Consider the following 19,667-nt stretch of genomic DNA (forward strand, 5'->3'; position numbering starts at 1 on the left):
CTTTTATAGAACCCTTTCGAAACCCGAATTAATATATCTAGTTTTGATGAAAAAGCCTAAATATGTCTAGGTAATTACAATTGAATTAGTGACAGGGGCCATATTACCAGCCCGAAGGATAAATCAGATTTCTAAATTTTATCTGATTTATCAGAGAGCGTCCTGAGAGATGGTGTTTATATACAACTTACGTAGATTATTTTTAGGACAATTTATATAATGAATTATGCAAATAAGGTTTAGTATATGCTATCTAATAGAAAATATTTCCTTCAGTAAATTATAAACCAGCATTTATGAAATTCGTTTGAGATGAATACTGAAAATAGATACAAAAACCATGAGATAAAATATAACGCAACCTGTAATTAAAAGTTCGTCGTCACTCTCGTAATGTTTTGTTGTGATGCAGGAACACGTTTCTTGTATATTTCATCCATAATAACGAAGTGATAATAGATTATCTACTGTATGCAGCGACCATAAGTGAGTAATGTAACCTTAGTACCATTTAAAAAGTAGATACGTTTTTATCCAGTAAGGTAGTTATGAAACACTCAAATAAGGGTGTCGCATCGTTCGTAAACTTTAGAAATAAACTTAACTCGTTGAATTTGTACAATATTTGGGTTAATATAATGTTTTGGTGATTTGAAACTCATTTTTATCTGATATTTGTCAGTATTTCTAATATAAAGTGTAGTTATTTATAATTGTGCCCTGCTATCGTACGTCAGTTATGTACCATAAGCATTTTCTATTGTCTCTTCAACTTGGCATCATTATTATCTATGTACACAGTCTAGTGTTGAGATAAAACACTACACTGTTGTAGATAACAAGAAAAATGTGGAGGCTGTTCATCAGTTTATGGAAACACGTATTACAGTGGATGAATTTTGACGACAATGGTACTAATGTGTTCCTTAAACTATAGACCTCATATAGAGTGTTGTCCCCACAATGTGATTAGGTCCATGAAGTTGAGGAAAGATGGGCAGAATTACTCTATATCAACAATATGGATTTTCAAAAATCCATTGGTACCACTTTCATCAAAATCTGTCTTGAATTTTATACAGGTCTTGCTGGCGGGTGACACCATATATCCACACAATGCTTTGTTTAAATTCTAGAGAGCTTTATTTGGTGTGTAAATCAAGTTTTAAACAATAAAGCTTTATATCATTTCATGAAAGTGCCACATGGATGTTTTATTCTCCGAACCTTCAGCTACACGTGATTTGCTCGGGTTTGCGCAGAAGCATAATGCTAGGCTGTCAGGCTTGGTTTTGGGAATGCTGAACAAACATTTTTTTTTCTTAATTATTCTGATAGAGGGCTTCAACAGTGTGCAAGAAGTTGAGGAATTACTATACTCGGTCACATAAATTTTTCTTGAATGATAGTACCCGCAGATGCATACAGAATTAAAACAGCTATCGTGTATGTACGTATTGTAACCCACATATTCTATATTATGTCAAAATCTTATTTACCCATGGATGCAAATTTCTCTTTATCATAACAAAATCTTATTTACTCATAGATGCAATTTTCTCGCAATTAAGGTACTTTTTTGAGAAGTACATGAATTTTTGTTTTGGTAAAAGTGATCAGCACTTTTCATCATTTGGTGATAATTTGGACTTTATGCAGCAGCCAACACAGGCTCTATTTTCATGTTGTGGAAAGTGTAATTTCATGAGTTTTTTTTTTTTCTTCTTTTTAGATTCAAACAATGGAGGAAGAATTTGAAACCCGTGCCTGGGATGAGGCTCCTGATGCAGAACCTCTGGTAAGATGTAACAGCATTTGATATCATGATGATCTTGTACAGTTATTTACTGTGTTACTGTAGTGATTTGTAATCAGAGTACCTGGCACGTTGTTGATATAGAAACATAGAACATGTTTCACAGTGTTCAGAGTAATAATGCATTAGCTATTACTTTTAAGGCATAACCACACAGTGGGCGTATTGCAGTATAACTATGTGCAAGTCGATGTCACGGTAAAATATAATCTTGTCCTGACCAAGGTAGAATGTGGCTGTGTATACCAGGTATTTCCATAGAAAGAATTTGCCACATATACGACTTAGTATTGTAGTAATTTATACCTGTGTACAGGGTAGAACTGTTGTAGAGTTATACCATCTAGGTGTTATGAAGGTGAGATGTAACCAAATACTGGGCATGTCCATGCTGTGTATTGTACTGCATACTTGCTAAGCTGTAACCATGACTTATTGTTATTATTATTATTTTGCTTTGTCGCTGTCTCCTGCGTTTGCGAGGTAGCGCAAGGAAACAGACGAAAGAAATGGCACAACCCACCCCCATACACAATGTACACACACACACGCTCACACACACAAATATACATACCTATACATCTCAATGTACACATATATATACACACACAGACACATACACATATACCCATGCACACAATTCACACTGTCTGCCCCTATTCATTCCCATCGCCACCTCACCACACATGGAATACCATCTCCCTCCCCCCTCATGTGTGCGAGGTAGCACTAGGAAAAGACAACAAAGGCCCCATTCGTTCACACTCAGTCTCCAGCTGTCATGCAATAATGCCTGAAACCACAGCCCCCTTTCCACATCCAGGCCCCTGTACAACTTTCCATGGTTTACCCCAGACGCTTCACATGCCCTGATTCAATCCACTGACAGCACGTCAACGCCGGTATACCACATCGATCCAATTCACTCTATTCCTTGTACGCCTTTCACCCTCCTACATGTTCAGGCCCCGATCACACAAAATCTTTTTCACTCCATCTTTCCACCTCCAATTTGGTCTCCCACTTCTCCTTGTTCCCTCCACCTCCGACACATATATCCTCTTGGTTAATCTTTCCTCACTCATTCTCTCCATGTGCCCAGACCATTTCAAAACACTCTCTTCTGCTCTCTCAACCACGCTCTTTTTATTTCCACACATCTCTCTTACCCTTACATTACTTACTCGATCAAACCACCTCACACCACACATTGTCCTCAAACATCTCATTTCCAGCACATCCACCCTCCTGCGCACAACTCTATCCATAGCCCACGCCTCGCAACCATACAACATTGTTGGAACCACTATTCCTTCAAACATAGCCATTTTTGCTTTCCGAGATAATGTTCTCGACTTCCACACATTCTTCAAGGCTCCCAGGATTTTCGCCCCCTCCCCCACCCTATGATTCACTTCCGCTTCCATGGTTCCATCCGCTGCCAGATCCACTCCCAGATATCTAAAACACTTTACTTCCTCCAGTTTTTCTCCATTCAAACTTACCTCCCAATTGACTTGACCCTCAACCCTACTGTACCTAATAACCTTGCTCTTATTCACATTTACTCTTAACTTTCTTCTTTCACACACTTTACCAAACTCAGTCACCAGCTTCTGCAGTTTCTCACATGAATCAGCCACCAGCGCTGTATCATCAGTGAACAACAACTGACTCACTTCCCAAGCTCTCTCATCCACAACAGACTTCATACTTGCCCCTCTTTCCAAAACTCTTGCATTTACCTCCCTAACAACCCCATCCATAAACAAATTAAACAACCATGGAGACATCACACACCCCTGCCGCAAACCTACATTCACTGAGAACCAATCACTTTCCTCTCTTCCTACACGTACACATGCCTTACATCCTCGATAAAAACTTTTCACTGCTTCTAACAACTTTCCTCCCACACCATATATTCTTAATACCTTCCACAGAGCATCTCTATCAACTCTATCATATGCCTTCTCCAGATCCATAAATGCTACATACAAATCCATTTGCTTGTGTATGGTATAGCAATGTTTATGGTATTTACATGCTATTTTATAATTGATATTTCTCCATGGTAAAAAGTAACAATTTGCTGGGTAAGGTACTGTTTATTTATTATACAGTGTAATTAAGTGAAGAAAACCCTTTTGATGTGTACTGCTTGAATGATCTAAAATATTATAATTATTACCCAAGTATACCTTTAGTAAGATGTCTGTGGTATATGTTTTTTTTTTTTTTTTGTCCATGATCAGAGTGTGATATCACTTGCACAACACATCCTGCTGTCCATGCAATCCTAGCATATCACAATAGATTTGTCCCACCCAAACTCCTTATGTGCATTTGCTCGCTTTCACTTTCCAAATTTTCAGTAACTTTGTCATTTTTCCCACTGTAAACTTTGTGAACCCACAGTTGTTTCTAAAGAGATATGTCTCGTCCAGGATGCTGCTAATCAATCTGCATGGATGGTTTACTCACCTTTTCCTTTTCGATAAGTTCATATATTCCAGATACAGTACTCGTGCCGTTGCAAAAATATTTATTTATTTATTTTGCTTTGTCGCTATCTCCTGCGTTTGCGAGGTAGCGCAAGGGAACAGACGAAAGAAATGGCCCAACCCACCCCCATACACATGTATATTCATACACGTCCACACATGCAAATATACATACCTATACATCTCAATGTACACATATATATACACACACAGACACATACATATATAACCATGCACACAATTCACACTGTCTGCCTTTATTCATTCCCATCGCCACCTCGCCACACATGGAATACCATCCCCCTCCCCCCTCATGTGTGTGAGGTAGCGCTAGGAAAAGACAACAAAGGCCCCATTTGTTCACACTCAGTCTCTAGCTGTCATGCAATAATACCCGAAACCACAGCTCCTTTTCCACATCCAGGCCCCACACAACTTTCCATGGTTTACCCCAGCCGCTTCACATGCCCTGATTCAATCCACTGACAGCACGTCAACCCCGGTATACCACATCGATCCAATTCACTCTATTCCTTGCCCGCCTTTCACCCTCCTGCATGTTCAGGCCCCGATCACTCAAAATCTTTTTCACTCCATCTTTCCACCTCCAATTTGATCTCCCACTTTTCCTCGTTCCCTCCACCTCCGACACATATATCCTCTTGGTCAATCTTTCCTCACTCATTCTCTCCATGTGCCCAAACCATTTCAAAACACCCTCTTCTGCTCTCTCAACCACACTCTTTTTATTTCCACACATCTCTCTTACCCTTACATTACTTACTCGATCAAACCATCTCACACCACACATTGTCCTCAAACATCTCATTTCCAGCACATCCACCCTCCTGCGCACAACTCTATCCATAGCGCAAGCCTCACAACCATACAACATTGTTGGAACCACTATTCCTTCAAATATACCCATTTTTGCTTTCCGAGATAATGTTCTCGACTTCCAAACATTCTTCAAGGCTCCCAGGATTTTTGCCCCCTCCCCCACCCTACGATTCACTTCTGCTTCCATGGTTCCCTCCGCTGCCTGATCCACTCCCAGATATCTAAAACACTTTACTTGCTCCAGTTTTTCTCCAATCAAACTTACCTCCCAATTGACTTGACCCTCAACCCTACTGTACCTAATAACCTTGCTCTTATTCACATTTACTCTTAACTTTCTTCTTTCACACACTTTACCAAACTCAGTCACCAGCTTCTGCAGTTTCTCATATGAATCAGCCACCAGCGCCGTATCATCAGCGAACAACAACTGACTCACTTCCCAAGCTCTCTCATCCACAACAGCCTTCATACTTGCCCCTCTTTCCAAAACTCTTGCATTCACCTCCCTAACAACCCCATCCATAAACAAATTAAACAACCATGGAGACATCACACAACTCTGCCAAAACCTACATTCATTGAGAACCAATCACTTTCCTCTCTTCCTACACGTACACATGCCTTACATCCTCGATAAAAACTTTTCACTGCGTCTAACAACTTGCCTCCCACACCATATATTCTTAATACCTTCCACAGAGCATCTCTATCAACTCTATCATATGCTTTCTCCAGATCCATAAATGCTACATACAAATCCATTTGCTTTTCTAAGTATTTCTCACATACATTCTTCAAAGCAAACACCTGATCCGCACATCCTCTACCACTTCTGAAACCACACTGCTCTTCCCCAATCTGATGCTCTGTACATGCCTTCACCCTCTCAATCAATACCCTCCCATATAATTTACCAGGAATACTCAACAAACTTATACCTCTGTAATTTGAGCACTCACTCTTATCCCCTTTGCCTTTGTACAATGGCACTATGCATGCATTCCGCCAATCTTCAGGCACCTCACTATGAGTCATACATACATTAAATAACCTTACCAACCAGTCAGCAATACAGTCACCCCCTTTTTTAATAAATTCCACTGCAATACCATTCAAACCTGCTGCCTTGCCGGCTTTCATCTTCCACAAAGCTTTTACTACCTCTTCTTTGTTTACCAAATCATTTTCCCTAACCCTCTCACTTTGCACAGCACCTAGACCAAAACACCCTATATCTGTCACTCTATCATCAAACACATTCAACAAACCTTCAAAATACTCACTCCATCTCCTTCTCACGTCACCACTACTTGTTTTCACCTCCCTATTAGCACCCTTCACTGAAGTTCCCATTTGCTCCCTTGTCTTACGCACTTTATTTACCTCCTTCTAGAACATCTTTTTATTCTCCCTAAAATGTAATGATATTCTCTCACCCCAACTCTCATTTGCCCTCTTTTTCACCTCTTGCACCTTTCTCTTGACCTCCTGTCTCTTTCTTTTATACATCTCCCACTCAATTGCATTTTTTCCGTGCAAAAATCGTCCAAATGCCTCTCTCTTCTCTTTCACTAATAATCTTACTTCTTCATCCCACCACTCACTACCCTTTCTAATCAACCCACCTCCCACGCTTCTCATGCCACAAGCATCTTTTGCGCAGTCCATCACTGATTCCCTAAATACATCCCATTCCTCCCCCACTCCCCTTACTTCCATTGTTCTCACCTTTTTCCATTCTGTACTCAGTCTCTCCTGGTACTTCCTCACACAAGTCTCCTTCCCAAGCTCACTTACTCTCACCACCCTCTTCACCCCAACATTCACTCTTCTTTTCTGAAAACCCATACAAATCTTCACCTTATCCTCCACAAGATAATGATCAGACATCCCTCCAGTTGCACCTCTCAGCAAATTAACATTGATATTAAGTAGAAGTAGTAGATAGAATTAGGTGGGAGCTTTACATAGAAGTAGTAGGCTGGAAGATCAGGCAGAGATGTTGGGTAGTTGTAGTTGGTAGGAATATTAGGGTGGTCTATTAGGGTGAGGAGAGTTATGCTATGGCCATCCCCTTGAGGGAGTTTCCAAAAGGAAAGGTCATCAGAGATATACACGTGGATAGATAGATATGACTGTTGTACTTAATTTGTTGCTTTTCCATGTCCTTTTTTATGTACCTCTTTCAGTGCACTGGGTGATAATTTCTGGTCTTGCATTGCTATGTTTGACATGGCTGTTTGTTAGTTTCTCCAAGTTCATTTATTTTAGGCTTTGATATTTTATTTTTTGATTTTCTAGCTCTTTTTAGTCTGTGTTAATTATTAATATTTATATATGTTTATTTGTTATATTTAATTGCTGTTTCCCACTGATGCGGGAAACAGATGAATAATGGCCCATCCACTCATATACACATATATACATAGACACCCATACATGCACATGTACATACACACTTATACATATATATACACAGTTACATATTAATACTTGCTTGCTTTCTTCAATTACCCGTGCCACCCCACAGGAAACAGCATCACCACCCCCCTGCGTCAGCGAGGTAGCACCAGTTAAGCAGACCAAAAAAGGCCACATTCATGTGCGAAGTGAGAGGGTTAGGGAGAATGATTTGGTAAACAGAGAAGAGGGAGTGGAAGCTTTGCAGATGAAAGCCGGCAAGACATTGGTTTTGGATGGTATTGCAGTGGAATTTATTAAAAAAGGGGGTGACTGTGTTGCTGACTGGTTGGTATGTATAGTTAATGTATGTATGACTCATGCTGAGGTGCCTGAGGATTGGTGGAATGCTTGCATAGTGCCATTGTACAAAGGCAAAGGGGATAAAGGTGAGTGCTCAAATTACAGAGGTATAAATTTGTTGAGTATTCCTGGGAAATTGTATTTTATTTATTTATTTTGCTTTGTCACTGTCTCCCACATTTGCGAGGTAGCACAAGGAAACAGACGACAGAAATGGCCCAACCCACCCCCATACACATGTATATACATACACGTCCACACACGCAAATATACATACCCATACATCTCACAGTACACATATATATACACACACAGACACATACATATATACACATGCACACAATTTACACTGACTTTATTCATTCATATTGCCACCTCGCCACACATGGAATAACACCCCCCTCCCCCCCTCATGTGTGTGAGGTAGCACTAGGAAAAGACAACAAAGGCCCCATTCGCTCACACTCAGTCTCTAGCTATCATGTAATAATGCCCGAAACCACAGCTCCCTTTCCACATCCAGGCCCCACACAACTTTCCATGGTTTACCCCAGACGCTTCACATGCCCAGATTCAATCCATTAACATCAAGTCTACCCTGGTATACCACATCGATCCAGTTCACTCTATTCCTTGCCCGCCTTTCACCCTCCTGCATGTTCAGGCCCTGATCACTCAAAATCTTTTTCACTCCATCTTTCCACCTCCAATTTGGTCTCCCACTTCTCTGTTCCCTCAACCTCCGACACATATATCCTCTTGGTCAATCTTTCCTCACTCATTCTCTCCATGTGCCCAGACCATTTCTAAACACCCTCTTCTGCTCTCTCAACCACACTCTTTTTATTTCCACACATCTCTCTTACCCTTACATTAGTTACTCGATCAAACCACCTCACACCACACATTGTCCTCAAACATCTCATTTCCAGCACATCCACCCTCCTGCGCACAACTCTATCCATAGCGCACGCCTCGCAACCATACAACATTGTTGGAACCACTATTCCTTCAAACATAGCCTATTTTTACTTTCCGAGATAATGTTCTTGACTTCCAAACATTCTTCAAGGCTCCCAGGATTTTTGCCCTCTCCCCCACCCTATGATTCACTTCCGCTTCCATGGTTCCATCCGCTGCCAGATCCACTCCCAGATATCTAAAACACTTTACTTCCTCCAGTTTTTCTCTATTCAAACTTACCTCCCAATTGACTTGACCCTCAACCCTACTGTACCTAATAACCTTGCTCTTATTCACATTTACTCTTAACTTTCTTCTTTCACACACTTTACCAAACTCAGTCACCAGCTTCTGCAGTTTCTCACATGAATCAGCCACCAGCGCTGTATCATCAGTGAACAACAACTGACTCACTTCCCAAGCTCTCTCATCCACAACAGACTTCATACTTGCCCCTCTTTCCAAAACTCTTGCATTTACCTCCCTAACAACCCCATCCATAAACAAATTAAACAACCATGGAGACATCACACACCCCTGCCGCAAACCTACATTCACTGAGAACCAATCACTTTCCTCTCTTCCTACACGTACACATGCCTTACATCCTCGATAAAAACTTTTCACTGCTTCTAACAACTTTCCTCCCACACCATATATTCTTAATACCTTCCACAGAGCATCTCTATCAACTCTATCATATGCCTTCTCCAGATCCATAAATGCTACATACAAATCCATTTGCTTGTGTATGGTATAGCAATGTTTATGGTATTTACATGCTATTTTATAATTGATATTTCTCCATGGTAAAAAGTAACAATTTGCTGGGTAAGGTACTGTTTATTTATTATACAGTGTAATTAAGTGAAGAAAACCCTTTTGATGTGTACTGCTTGAATGATCTAAAATATTATAATTATTACCCAAGTATACCTTTAGTAAGATGTCTGTGGTATATGTTTTTTTTTTTTTTTTGTCCATGATCAGAGTGTGATATCACTTGCACAACACATCCTGCTGTCCATGCAATCCTAGCATATCACAATAGATTTGTCCCACCCAAACTCCTTATGTGCATTTGCTCGCTTTCACTTTCCAAATTTTCAGTAACTTTGTCATTTTTCCCACTGTAAACTTTGTGAACCCACAGTTGTTTCTAAAGAGATATGTCTCGTCCAGGATGCTGCTAATCAATCTGCATGGATGGTTTACTCACCTTTTCCTTTTCGATAAGTTCATATATTCCAGATACAGTACTCGTGCCGTTGCAAAAATATTTATTTATTTATTTTGCTTTGTCGCTATCTCCCTGCGTTTGCGAGGTAGCGCAAGGGAACAGACGAAAGAAATGGCCCAACCCACCCCCATACACATGTATATTCATACACGTCCACACATGCAAATATACATACCTATACATCTCAATGTACACATATATATACACACACAGACACATACATATATAACCATGCACACAATTCACACTGTCTGCCTTTATTCATTCCCATCGCCACCTCGCCACACATGGAATACCATCCCCCTCCCCCCTCATGTGTGTGAGGTAGCGCTAGGAAAAGACAACAAAGGCCCCATTTGTTCACACTCAGTCTCTAGCTGTCATGCAATAATACCCGAAACCACAGCTCCTTTTCCACATCCAGGCCCCACACAACTTTCCATGGTTTACCCCAGCCGCTTCACATGCCCTGATTCAATCCACTGACAGCACGTCAACCCCGGTATACCACATCGATCCAATTCACTCTATTCCTTGCCCGCCTTTCACCCTCCTGCATGTTCAGGCCCCGATCACTCAAAATCTTTTTCACTCCATCTTTCCACCTCCAATTTGATCTCCCACTTCTCCTCGTTCCCTCCACCTCCGACACATATATCCTCTTGGTCAATCTTTCCTCACTCATTCTCTCCATGTGCCCAAACCATTTCAAAACACCCTCTTCTGCTCTCTCAACCACACTCTTTTTATTTCCACACATCTCTCTTACCCTTACATTACTTACTCGATCAAACCATCTCACACCACACATTGTCCTCAAACATCTCATTTCCAGCACATCCACCCTCCTGCGCACAACTCTATCCATAGCGCAAGCCTCACAACCATACAACATTGTTGGAACCACTATTCCTTCAAATATACCCATTTTTGCTTTCCGAGATAATGTTCTCGACTTCCAAACATTCTTCAAGGCTCCCAGGATTTTTGCCCCCTCCCCCACCCTACGATTCACTTCTGCTTCCATGGTTCCCTCCGCTGCCTGATCCACTCCCAGATATCTAAAACACTTTACTTGCTCCAGTTTTTCTCCAATCAAACTTACCTCCCAATTGACTTGACCCTCAACCCTACTGTACCTAATAACCTTGCTCTTATTCACATTTACTCTTAACTTTCTTCTTTCACACACTTTACCAAACTCAGTCACCAGCTTCTGCAGTTTCTCATATGAATCAGCCACCAGCGCCGTATCATCAGCGAACAACAACTGACTCACTTCCCAAGCTCTCTCATCCACAACAGCCTTCATACTTGCCCCTCTTTCCAAAACTCTTGCATTCACCTCCCTAACAACCCCATCCATAAACAAATTAAACAACCATGGAGACATCACACAACTCTGCCAAAACCTACATTCATTGAGAACCAATCACTTTCCTCTCTTCCTACACGTACACATGCCTTACATCCTCGATAAAAACTTTTCACTGCGTCTAACAACTTGCCTCCCACACCATATATTCTTAATACCTTCCACAGAGCATCTCTATCAACTCTATCATATGCTTTCTCCAGATCCATAAATGCTACATACAAATCCATTTGCTTTTCTAAGTATTTCTCACATACATTCTTCAAAGCAAACACCTGATCCACACATCCTCTACCACTTCTGAAACCACACTGCTCTTCCCCAATCTGATGCTCTGTACATGCCTTCACCCTCTCAATCAATACCCTCCCATATAATTTACCAGGAATACTCAACAAACTTATACCTCTGTAATTTGAGCACTCACTCTTATCCCCTTTGCCTTTGTACAATGGCACTATGCATGCATTCCGCCAATCTTCAGGCACCTCACTATGAGTCATACATACATTAAATAACCTTACCAACCAGTCAGCAATACAGTCACCCCCTTTTTTAATAAATTCCACTGCAATACCATTCAAACCTGCTGCCTTGCCGGCTTTCATCTTCCACAAAGCTTTTACTACCTCTTCTTTGTTTACCAAATCATTTTCCCTAACCCTCTCACTTTGCACGGCACCTAGACCAAAACACCCTATATCTGTCACTCTATCATCAAACACATTCAACAAACCTTCAAAATACTCACTCCATCTCCTTCTCACGTCACCACTACTTGTTTTCACCTCCCTATTAGCGCCCTTCACTGAAGTTCCCATTTGCTCCCTTGTCTTACGCACTTTATTTACCTCCTTCTAGAACATCTTTTTATTCTCCCTAAAATGTAATGATATTCTCTCACCCCAACTCTCATTTGCCCTCTTTTTCACCTCTTGCACCTTTCTCTTGACCTCCTGTCTCTTTCTTTTATACATCTCCCACTCAATTGCATTTTTTCCCTGCAAAAATCGTCCAAATGCCTCTCTCTTCTCTTTCACTAATAATCTTACTTCTTCATCCCACCACTCACTACCCTTTCTAATCAACCCACCTCCCACGCTTCTCATGCCACAAGCATCTTTTGCGCAGTCCATCACTGATTCCCTAAATACATCCCATTCCTCCCCCACTCCCCTTACTTCCATTGTTCTCACCTTTTTCCATTCTGTACTCAGTCTCTCCTGGTACTTCCTCACACAAGTCTCCTTCCCAAGCTCACTTACTCTCACCACCCTCTTCACCCCAACATTCACTCTTCTTTTCTGAAAACCCATACAAATCTTCACCTTATCCTCCACAAGATAATGATCAGACATCCCTCCAGTTGCACCTCTCAGCAAATTAACATTGATATTAAGTAGAAGTAGTAGATAGAATTAGGTGGGAGCTTTACATAGAAGTAGTAGGCTGGAAGATCAGGCAGAGATGTTGGGTAGTTGTAGTTGGTAGGAATATTAGGGTGGTCTATTAGGGTGAGGAGAGTTATGCTATGGCCATCCCCTTGAGGGAGTTTCCAAAAGGAAAGGTCATCAGAGATATACACGTGGATAGATAGATATGACTGTTGTACTTAATTTGTTGCTTTTCCATGTCCTTTTTTATGTACCTCTTTCAGTGCACTGGGTGATAATTTCTGGTCTTGCATTGCTATGTTTGACATGGCTGTTTGTTAGTTTCTCCAAGTTCATTTATTTTAGGCTTTGATATTTTATTTTTTGATTTTCTAGCTCTTTTTAGTCTGTGTTAATTATTAATATTTATATATGTTTATTTGTTATATTTAATTGCTGTTTCCCACTGATGCGGGAAACAGATGAATAATGGCCCATCCACTCATATACACATATATACATAGACACCCATACATGCACATGTACATACACACTTATACATATATATACACAGTTACATATTAATACTTGCTTGCTTTCTTCAATTACCCGTGCCACCCCACAGGAAACAGCATCACCACCCCCCTGCGTCAGCGAGGTAGCACCAGTTAAGCAGACCAAAAAAGGCCACATTCATGTGCGAAGTGAGAGGGTTAGGGAGAATGATTTGGTAAACAGAGAAGAGGGAGTGGAAGCTTTGCAGATGAAAGCCGGCAAGACATTGGTTTTGGATGGTATTGCAGTGGAATTTATTAAAAAAGGGGGTGACTGTGTTGCTGACTGGTTGGTATGTATAGTTAATGTATGTATGACTCATGCTGAGGTGCCTGAGGATTGGTGGAATGCTTGCATAGTGCCATTGTACAAAGGCAAAGGGGATAAAGGTGAGTGCTCAAATTACAGAGGTATAAATTTGTTGAGTATTCCTGGGAAATTGTATTTTATTTATTTATTTTGCTTTGTCACTGTCTCCCACATTTGCGAGGTAGCACAAGGAAACAGACGACAGAAATGGCCCAACCCACCCCCATACACATGTATATACATACACGTCCACACACGCAAATATACATACCCATACATCTCACAGTACACATATATATACACACACAGACACATACATATATACACATGCACACAATTTACACTGACTTTATTCATTCATATTGCCACCTCGCCACACATGGAATAACACCCCCCTCCCCCCCTCATGTGTGTGAGGTAGCGCTAGGAAAAGACAACAAAGGCCCCATTCATTCACACTCAGTCTCTAGCTATCATGTAATAATGCCCGAAACCACAGCTCCCTTTCCACATCCAGGCCCCACACAACTTTCCATGGTTTACCCCAGACGCTTCACATGCCCAGATTCAATCCATTAACATCAAGTCTACCCTGGTATACCACATCGATCCAGTTCACTCTATTCCTTGCCCGCCTTTCACCCTCCTGCATGTTCAGGCCCTGATCACTCAAAATCTTTTTCACTCCATCTTTCCACCTCCAATTTGGTCTCCCACTTCTCGTTCCCTCAACCTCCGACACATATATCCTCTTTGTCAATCTTTCCTCACTCATTCTCTCCATGTGCCCAAACCATTTCTAAACACCCTCTTCTGCTCTCTCAACCACACTCTTTTTATTTCCACACATCTCTCTTACCCTTACATTAGTTACTCGATCAAACCACCTCACACCACACATTGTCCTCAAACATCTCATTTCCAGCACATCCACCCTCCTGCGCACAACTCTATCCATAGCGCACGCCTCGCAACCATACAACATTGTTGGAACCAATATTCCTTCAAACATACCTATTTTTACTTTCCGAGATAATGTTCTTGACTTCCAAACATTCTTCAAGGCTCCCAGGATTTTTGCCCTCTCCCCCACCCTATGATTCACTTCCGCTTCCATGGTTCCATCCACTGCCAGATCCACTCCCAGATATCTAAAACACTTTACTTCCTCCAGTTTTTCTCTATTCAAACTTACCTCCCAATTGACTTGACCCTCAACCCTACTGTACCTAATAACCTTGCTCTTATTCACATTTACTCTTAACTTTCTTCTTTCACACACTTTACCAAACTCAGTCACCAGCTTCTTCAGTTTCTCACATGAATCAGCCACCAGCGCTGTATCATCAGTGAACAACAACTGACTCACTTGCCAAGCTCTCTCATCCACAACAGACTTCATACTTGCCCCTCTTTCCAAAACTCTTGCATTCACCTCCCTAACAACCCCATCCATAAACAAATTAAACAACCATGGAGACATCACACAACCCTGCCGCAAACCTACATTCACTGAGAACCAATCACTTTCCTCTCTTCCTACACATACACATGCCTTACATCCTCGATAAAAAGTTTTCACTGCTTCTAACAACTTGCCTCCCACACCATATATTCTTAATACCTTCCACAGAGCTTCTCTATCAACTCTATCATATGCTTTCTCCAGATCCATAAATGCTACATACAAATCCATTTGCCTTTCTAAGTATTTCTCACATACATTGATTGAGAGGGTGAAGGCATGTACAGAGCATCAGATTGGGGAAGAGCAGTGTGGTTTCAGAAGTGGTAGAGGATGTGTGGATCAGGTGTTTGCTTTGAAGAATGTATGTGAGAAATACTTAGAAAAGCAAATGGATTTGTATGTAGCATTTATGGATCTGGAGAAGGCATATGATAGAGTTGATAGAGATGCTCTGTGGAAGGTATTAAGAATATATGGTGTGGGAGGCAAGTTGTTAGAAGCAGTGAAAAGTTTTTATCGAGGATGTAAGGCATGTGTACGTGTAGGAAGAGAGGAAAGTGATTGGTTCTCAGTGAATGTAGGTTTGCGGCAGGGGTGTGTGATGTCTCCATGGTTGTTTAATTTGTTTATGGATGGGGTTGTTAGGGAGGTAAATGCAAGAGTCTTGGAAAGAGGGGCAAGTATGAAGTCTGTTGGGGATGAGAGAGCTTGGGAAGTGAGTCAGTTGTTGTTCGCTGATGATACAGCGCTGGTGGCGGATTCATGTGAGAAACTGCAGAAGCTGGTGACGGAGTTTGGTAAAGTGTGTGGAAGAAGAAAGTTAAGAGTAAATGTGAATAAGAGCAAGGTTATTAGGTACAGTAGGGTTGAGGGTCAAGTCAATTGGGAGGTGAGTTTGAATGGAGAAAAACTGGAGGAAGTGAAGTGTTTTAGATATCTGGGAGTGGATCTGTCAGCGGATGGAACCATGGAAGCGGAAGTGGATCATAGGGTGGGGGAGGGGGCGAAAATTTTGGGAGCCTTGAAAAATGTGTGGAAGTCGAGAACATTATCCCGGAAAGCAAAAATGGGTATGTTTGAAGGAATAGTGGTTCCAACAATGTTGTATGGTTGCGAGGCGTGGGCTATGGATAGAGTTGTGCGCAGGAGGATGGATGTGCTGGAAATGAGATGTTTGAGGACAATGTGTGGTGTGAGGTGGTTTGATCGAGTAAGTAACGTAAGGGTAAGAGAGATGTGTGGAAATAAAAAGAGCGTGGTTGAGAGAGCAGAAGAGGGTGTTTTGAAATGGTTTGGGCACATGGAGAGAATGAGTGAGGAAAGATTGACCAAGAGGATATATGTGTCGGAGGTGGAGGGAACGAGGAGAAGAGGGAGACCAAATTGGAGGTGGAAAGATGGAGTGAAAAGGATTTTGTGTGATCAGGGCCTGAACATGCAGGAGGGTGAAAGGAGGGCAAGGAATAGAGTGAATTGGAGCTATGTGGTATACAGGGGTTGACGTGCTGTCAGTGGATTGAATCAAGGCATGTGAAGCGTCCGGGGTAAACCATGGAAAGCTGTGTAGGTATGTATATTTGCGTGTGTGGATGTGTGTATGTACATGTGTATGGGGGGGGTTGGGCCATTTCTTTCGTCTGTTTCCTTGCGCTACCTCGCAAACGCGGGAGACAGCGACGAGGTATAAAAAAAAAAAAAAAAAATTCTTCAAAGCAAACACCTGATCCACACATCCTCTACCACTTCTGAAACCACACTGCTCTTCCCCAATCTGATGCTCTGTACATGCCTTCACCCTCTCAATCAATACCCTCCCATATAATTTACCAGGAATACTCAACTAACTTATACCTCTGTAATTTGAGCACTCACTCTTATCCCCTCTGCCTTTGTACAATGGCACTATGCATGCATTCCGCCAATCCTCAGGCACCTCACCATGAGTCATACATACATTAAATAACCTTACCAACCAGTCAACAGTACAGTCACCCCCTTTTTTAATAAATTCCACTGCAATACCATCCAAACCTGCTGCCTTGTCGGCTTTCATCTTCCACAAAGCTTATACTACCTCGTCTCTGTTTACCAAATCATTTTCCCTAACCCTCTCACTTTGCACAGCACCTAGACCAAAACACCCTATATCTGCCACTCTATCATCAAACACATTCAACAAACCTTCAAAATACTCACTCCATCTCCTTCTCACATCACCACTACTTGTTTTCACCTCCCCATTAGTGCCCTTCACTGAAGTTCCCATTTGCTCCCTTGTCTTATGCACTTTATTTACCTCCTTCCAGAACATCTTTTTATTCTCCCTAAAATTTAATGATATTCTCTCACCCCAACTCTCATTTGCCCTCTTTTTCACCTCTTGCACCTTTCTCTTGACCTCCTGTCTCTTTCTTTTATACATCTCCCACTCAATTGCATTTTTCCCTGCAAAAATTGTCCAAATGCCTCTCTCTTCTCTTTCACTAATAATCTTACTTCTTCATCCCACCACTCACTACCCTTTCTAATCAACCCACCTCCCACGCTTCTCATGCCACAAGCATCTTTTGCGCAGTCCATCACTGATTCCCTAAATACATCCCATTCCTCCCCCACTCCCCTTACTTCCATTGTTCTCACCTTTTTCCATTCTGTACTCAGTCTCTCCTGGTACTTCCTCACACAAGTCTCCTTCCCAAGCTCACTTACTCTCACCACCCTCTTCACCCCAACATTCACTCTTCTTTTCTGAAAACCCATACAAATCTTCACCTTATCCTCCACAAGATAATGATCAGACATCCCTCCAGTTGCACCTCTCAGCAAATTAACATTAATATTAAGTAGAAGTAGTAGATAGAATTAGGTGGGAGCTTTACATAGAAGTAGTAGGCTGGAAGATCAGGCAGAGATGTTAGGTAGTTGTAGTTGGTAGGAATATTAGGGTGAGGAGAGTTATGCTATGGCCCTCCCCTTGAGGGAGTTTCCAAAAGGAAAGGTCATCAGAGATATACACGTAGATAGATAGATATGACTGTTGTACTTAATTTGTTGCTTTTCCATGTCCTTTTTTATGTACCTCTTTCAGTGCACTGGGTGATAATTTCTGGTCTTGGATTGCTATGTTTGACATGGCTGTTTGTTAGTTTCTCCAAGTTCATTTATTTTAGGCTTTGATATTTTATTTTTTGATTTTCTAGCTCTTTTAAGTCTGTGTTAATTATTAATATTTATATATGTTTATTTGTTATATTTAATTGCTGTTTCCCACTGATGAGGGAAACAGACAAATAATGGCCCATCCACTCATATACACATATATACATAGACACCCATACATGCACATGTACATACACACTTATACATATATATACACAGTTACATATTAATACTTGCTTGCTTTCTTCAATTACCCGTGCCACCCCACAGGAAACAGCATCACCACCCCCCTGCGTCAGCGAGATAGCGCCAGTTAAGCAGACCAAAAAAGGCCACATTCATGTGCGAAGTGAGAGGGTTAGGGAGAATGATTTGGTAAACAGAGAAGAGGGAGTGGAAGCTTTGCGGAAGATGAAAGCCGGCAAGACAGTGGTTTTGGATGGTATTGCAGTGGAATTTATTGAAAAAGGGGGTGACTGTGTTGCTGACTGGTTGGTATGTATAGTTAATGTATGTATGACTCATGGTGAGGTGCCTGAGGATTGGTGGAATGCTTGCATAGTGCCATTGTACAAAGGCAAAGGGGATAAAGGTGAGTGCTCAAATTACAGAGGTATAAATTTGTTGAGTATTCCTGGGAAATTGTATTTTATTTATTTATTTTGCTTTGTCACTGTCTCCCACATTTGCGAGGTAGCACAAGGAAACAGACGAAAGAAATGGCCCAACCCACCCCCATACACATGTATATACATACACGTCCACACACGCAAATATACATACCCATACATCTCACAGTACACATTTATATACACACAGACACATACATATATACACATGCACACAATTCATACTGCCTTTATTCCTTCATATTGCCACCTCGCCACACATGGAATAACATCCCCCTCCCCCCCTCATGTGTGCGAGGTAGCGCTAGGAAAAGACAACAAAGGCCCCATTCATTCACACTCAGTCTGTAGCTGTCATGTAATAATACCCGAAACCACAGCTCCCTTTCCACATCTAGGCCCCACACAACTTCCCATGGTTTACCCCAGACGCTTCACATGCCCTGATTCAATCCATTAACAGCATGTCTACCCCGGTATACCACATCGATCCAGTTCACTCTATTCCTTGCCCGCCTTTCACCCTCCTGCATGTTCAGGTCCCGGTCACTCAAAATCTTTTTCACTCCATCTTTCCACCTCCAGTTTGGTCTCCCACTTCTCCTCGTTCCCTCCACCTCCGACACATATATCCTCTTTGTCAGTCTTTCCTCACTCATTCTCTCCATGT

The 19,667-nt window shown here is 41.6% G+C and overlaps 1 protein-coding gene across 31 annotated transcripts in view; it reads left to right on the forward strand.

The window, feature by feature from the left end:
* The first annotated feature begins 328 nt into the window (after positions 1 to 328).
* The window catches only part of LOC139762982 (negative elongation factor D-like), a 303,098-nt gene continuing 283,759 nt past the window's right edge, over positions 329 to 19,667 (forward strand). For 30 of the 31 annotated variants that reach the window (XM_071688451.1, XM_071688450.1, XM_071688452.1 and 27 more), the window contains exons 1-2: positions 329 to 486; positions 1,733 to 1,798. In XM_071688451.1, coding sequence (XP_071544552.1) covers positions 1,742 to 1,798 — 57 coding nt within the window. In that variant the 5' untranslated portion in view covers positions 329 to 486; positions 1,733 to 1,741. The remainder of the gene's footprint in view (positions 487 to 1,732; positions 1,799 to 19,667) is intronic. The other variant, XM_071688472.1, reaches the window with a different exon arrangement.

The sequence above is a fragment of the Panulirus ornatus genome, chromosome 45 (assembly GCF_036320965.1).
Source record: "Panulirus ornatus isolate Po-2019 chromosome 45, ASM3632096v1, whole genome shotgun sequence".
NCBI lineage: Eukaryota > Metazoa > Arthropoda > Malacostraca > Decapoda > Palinuridae > Panulirus > Panulirus ornatus.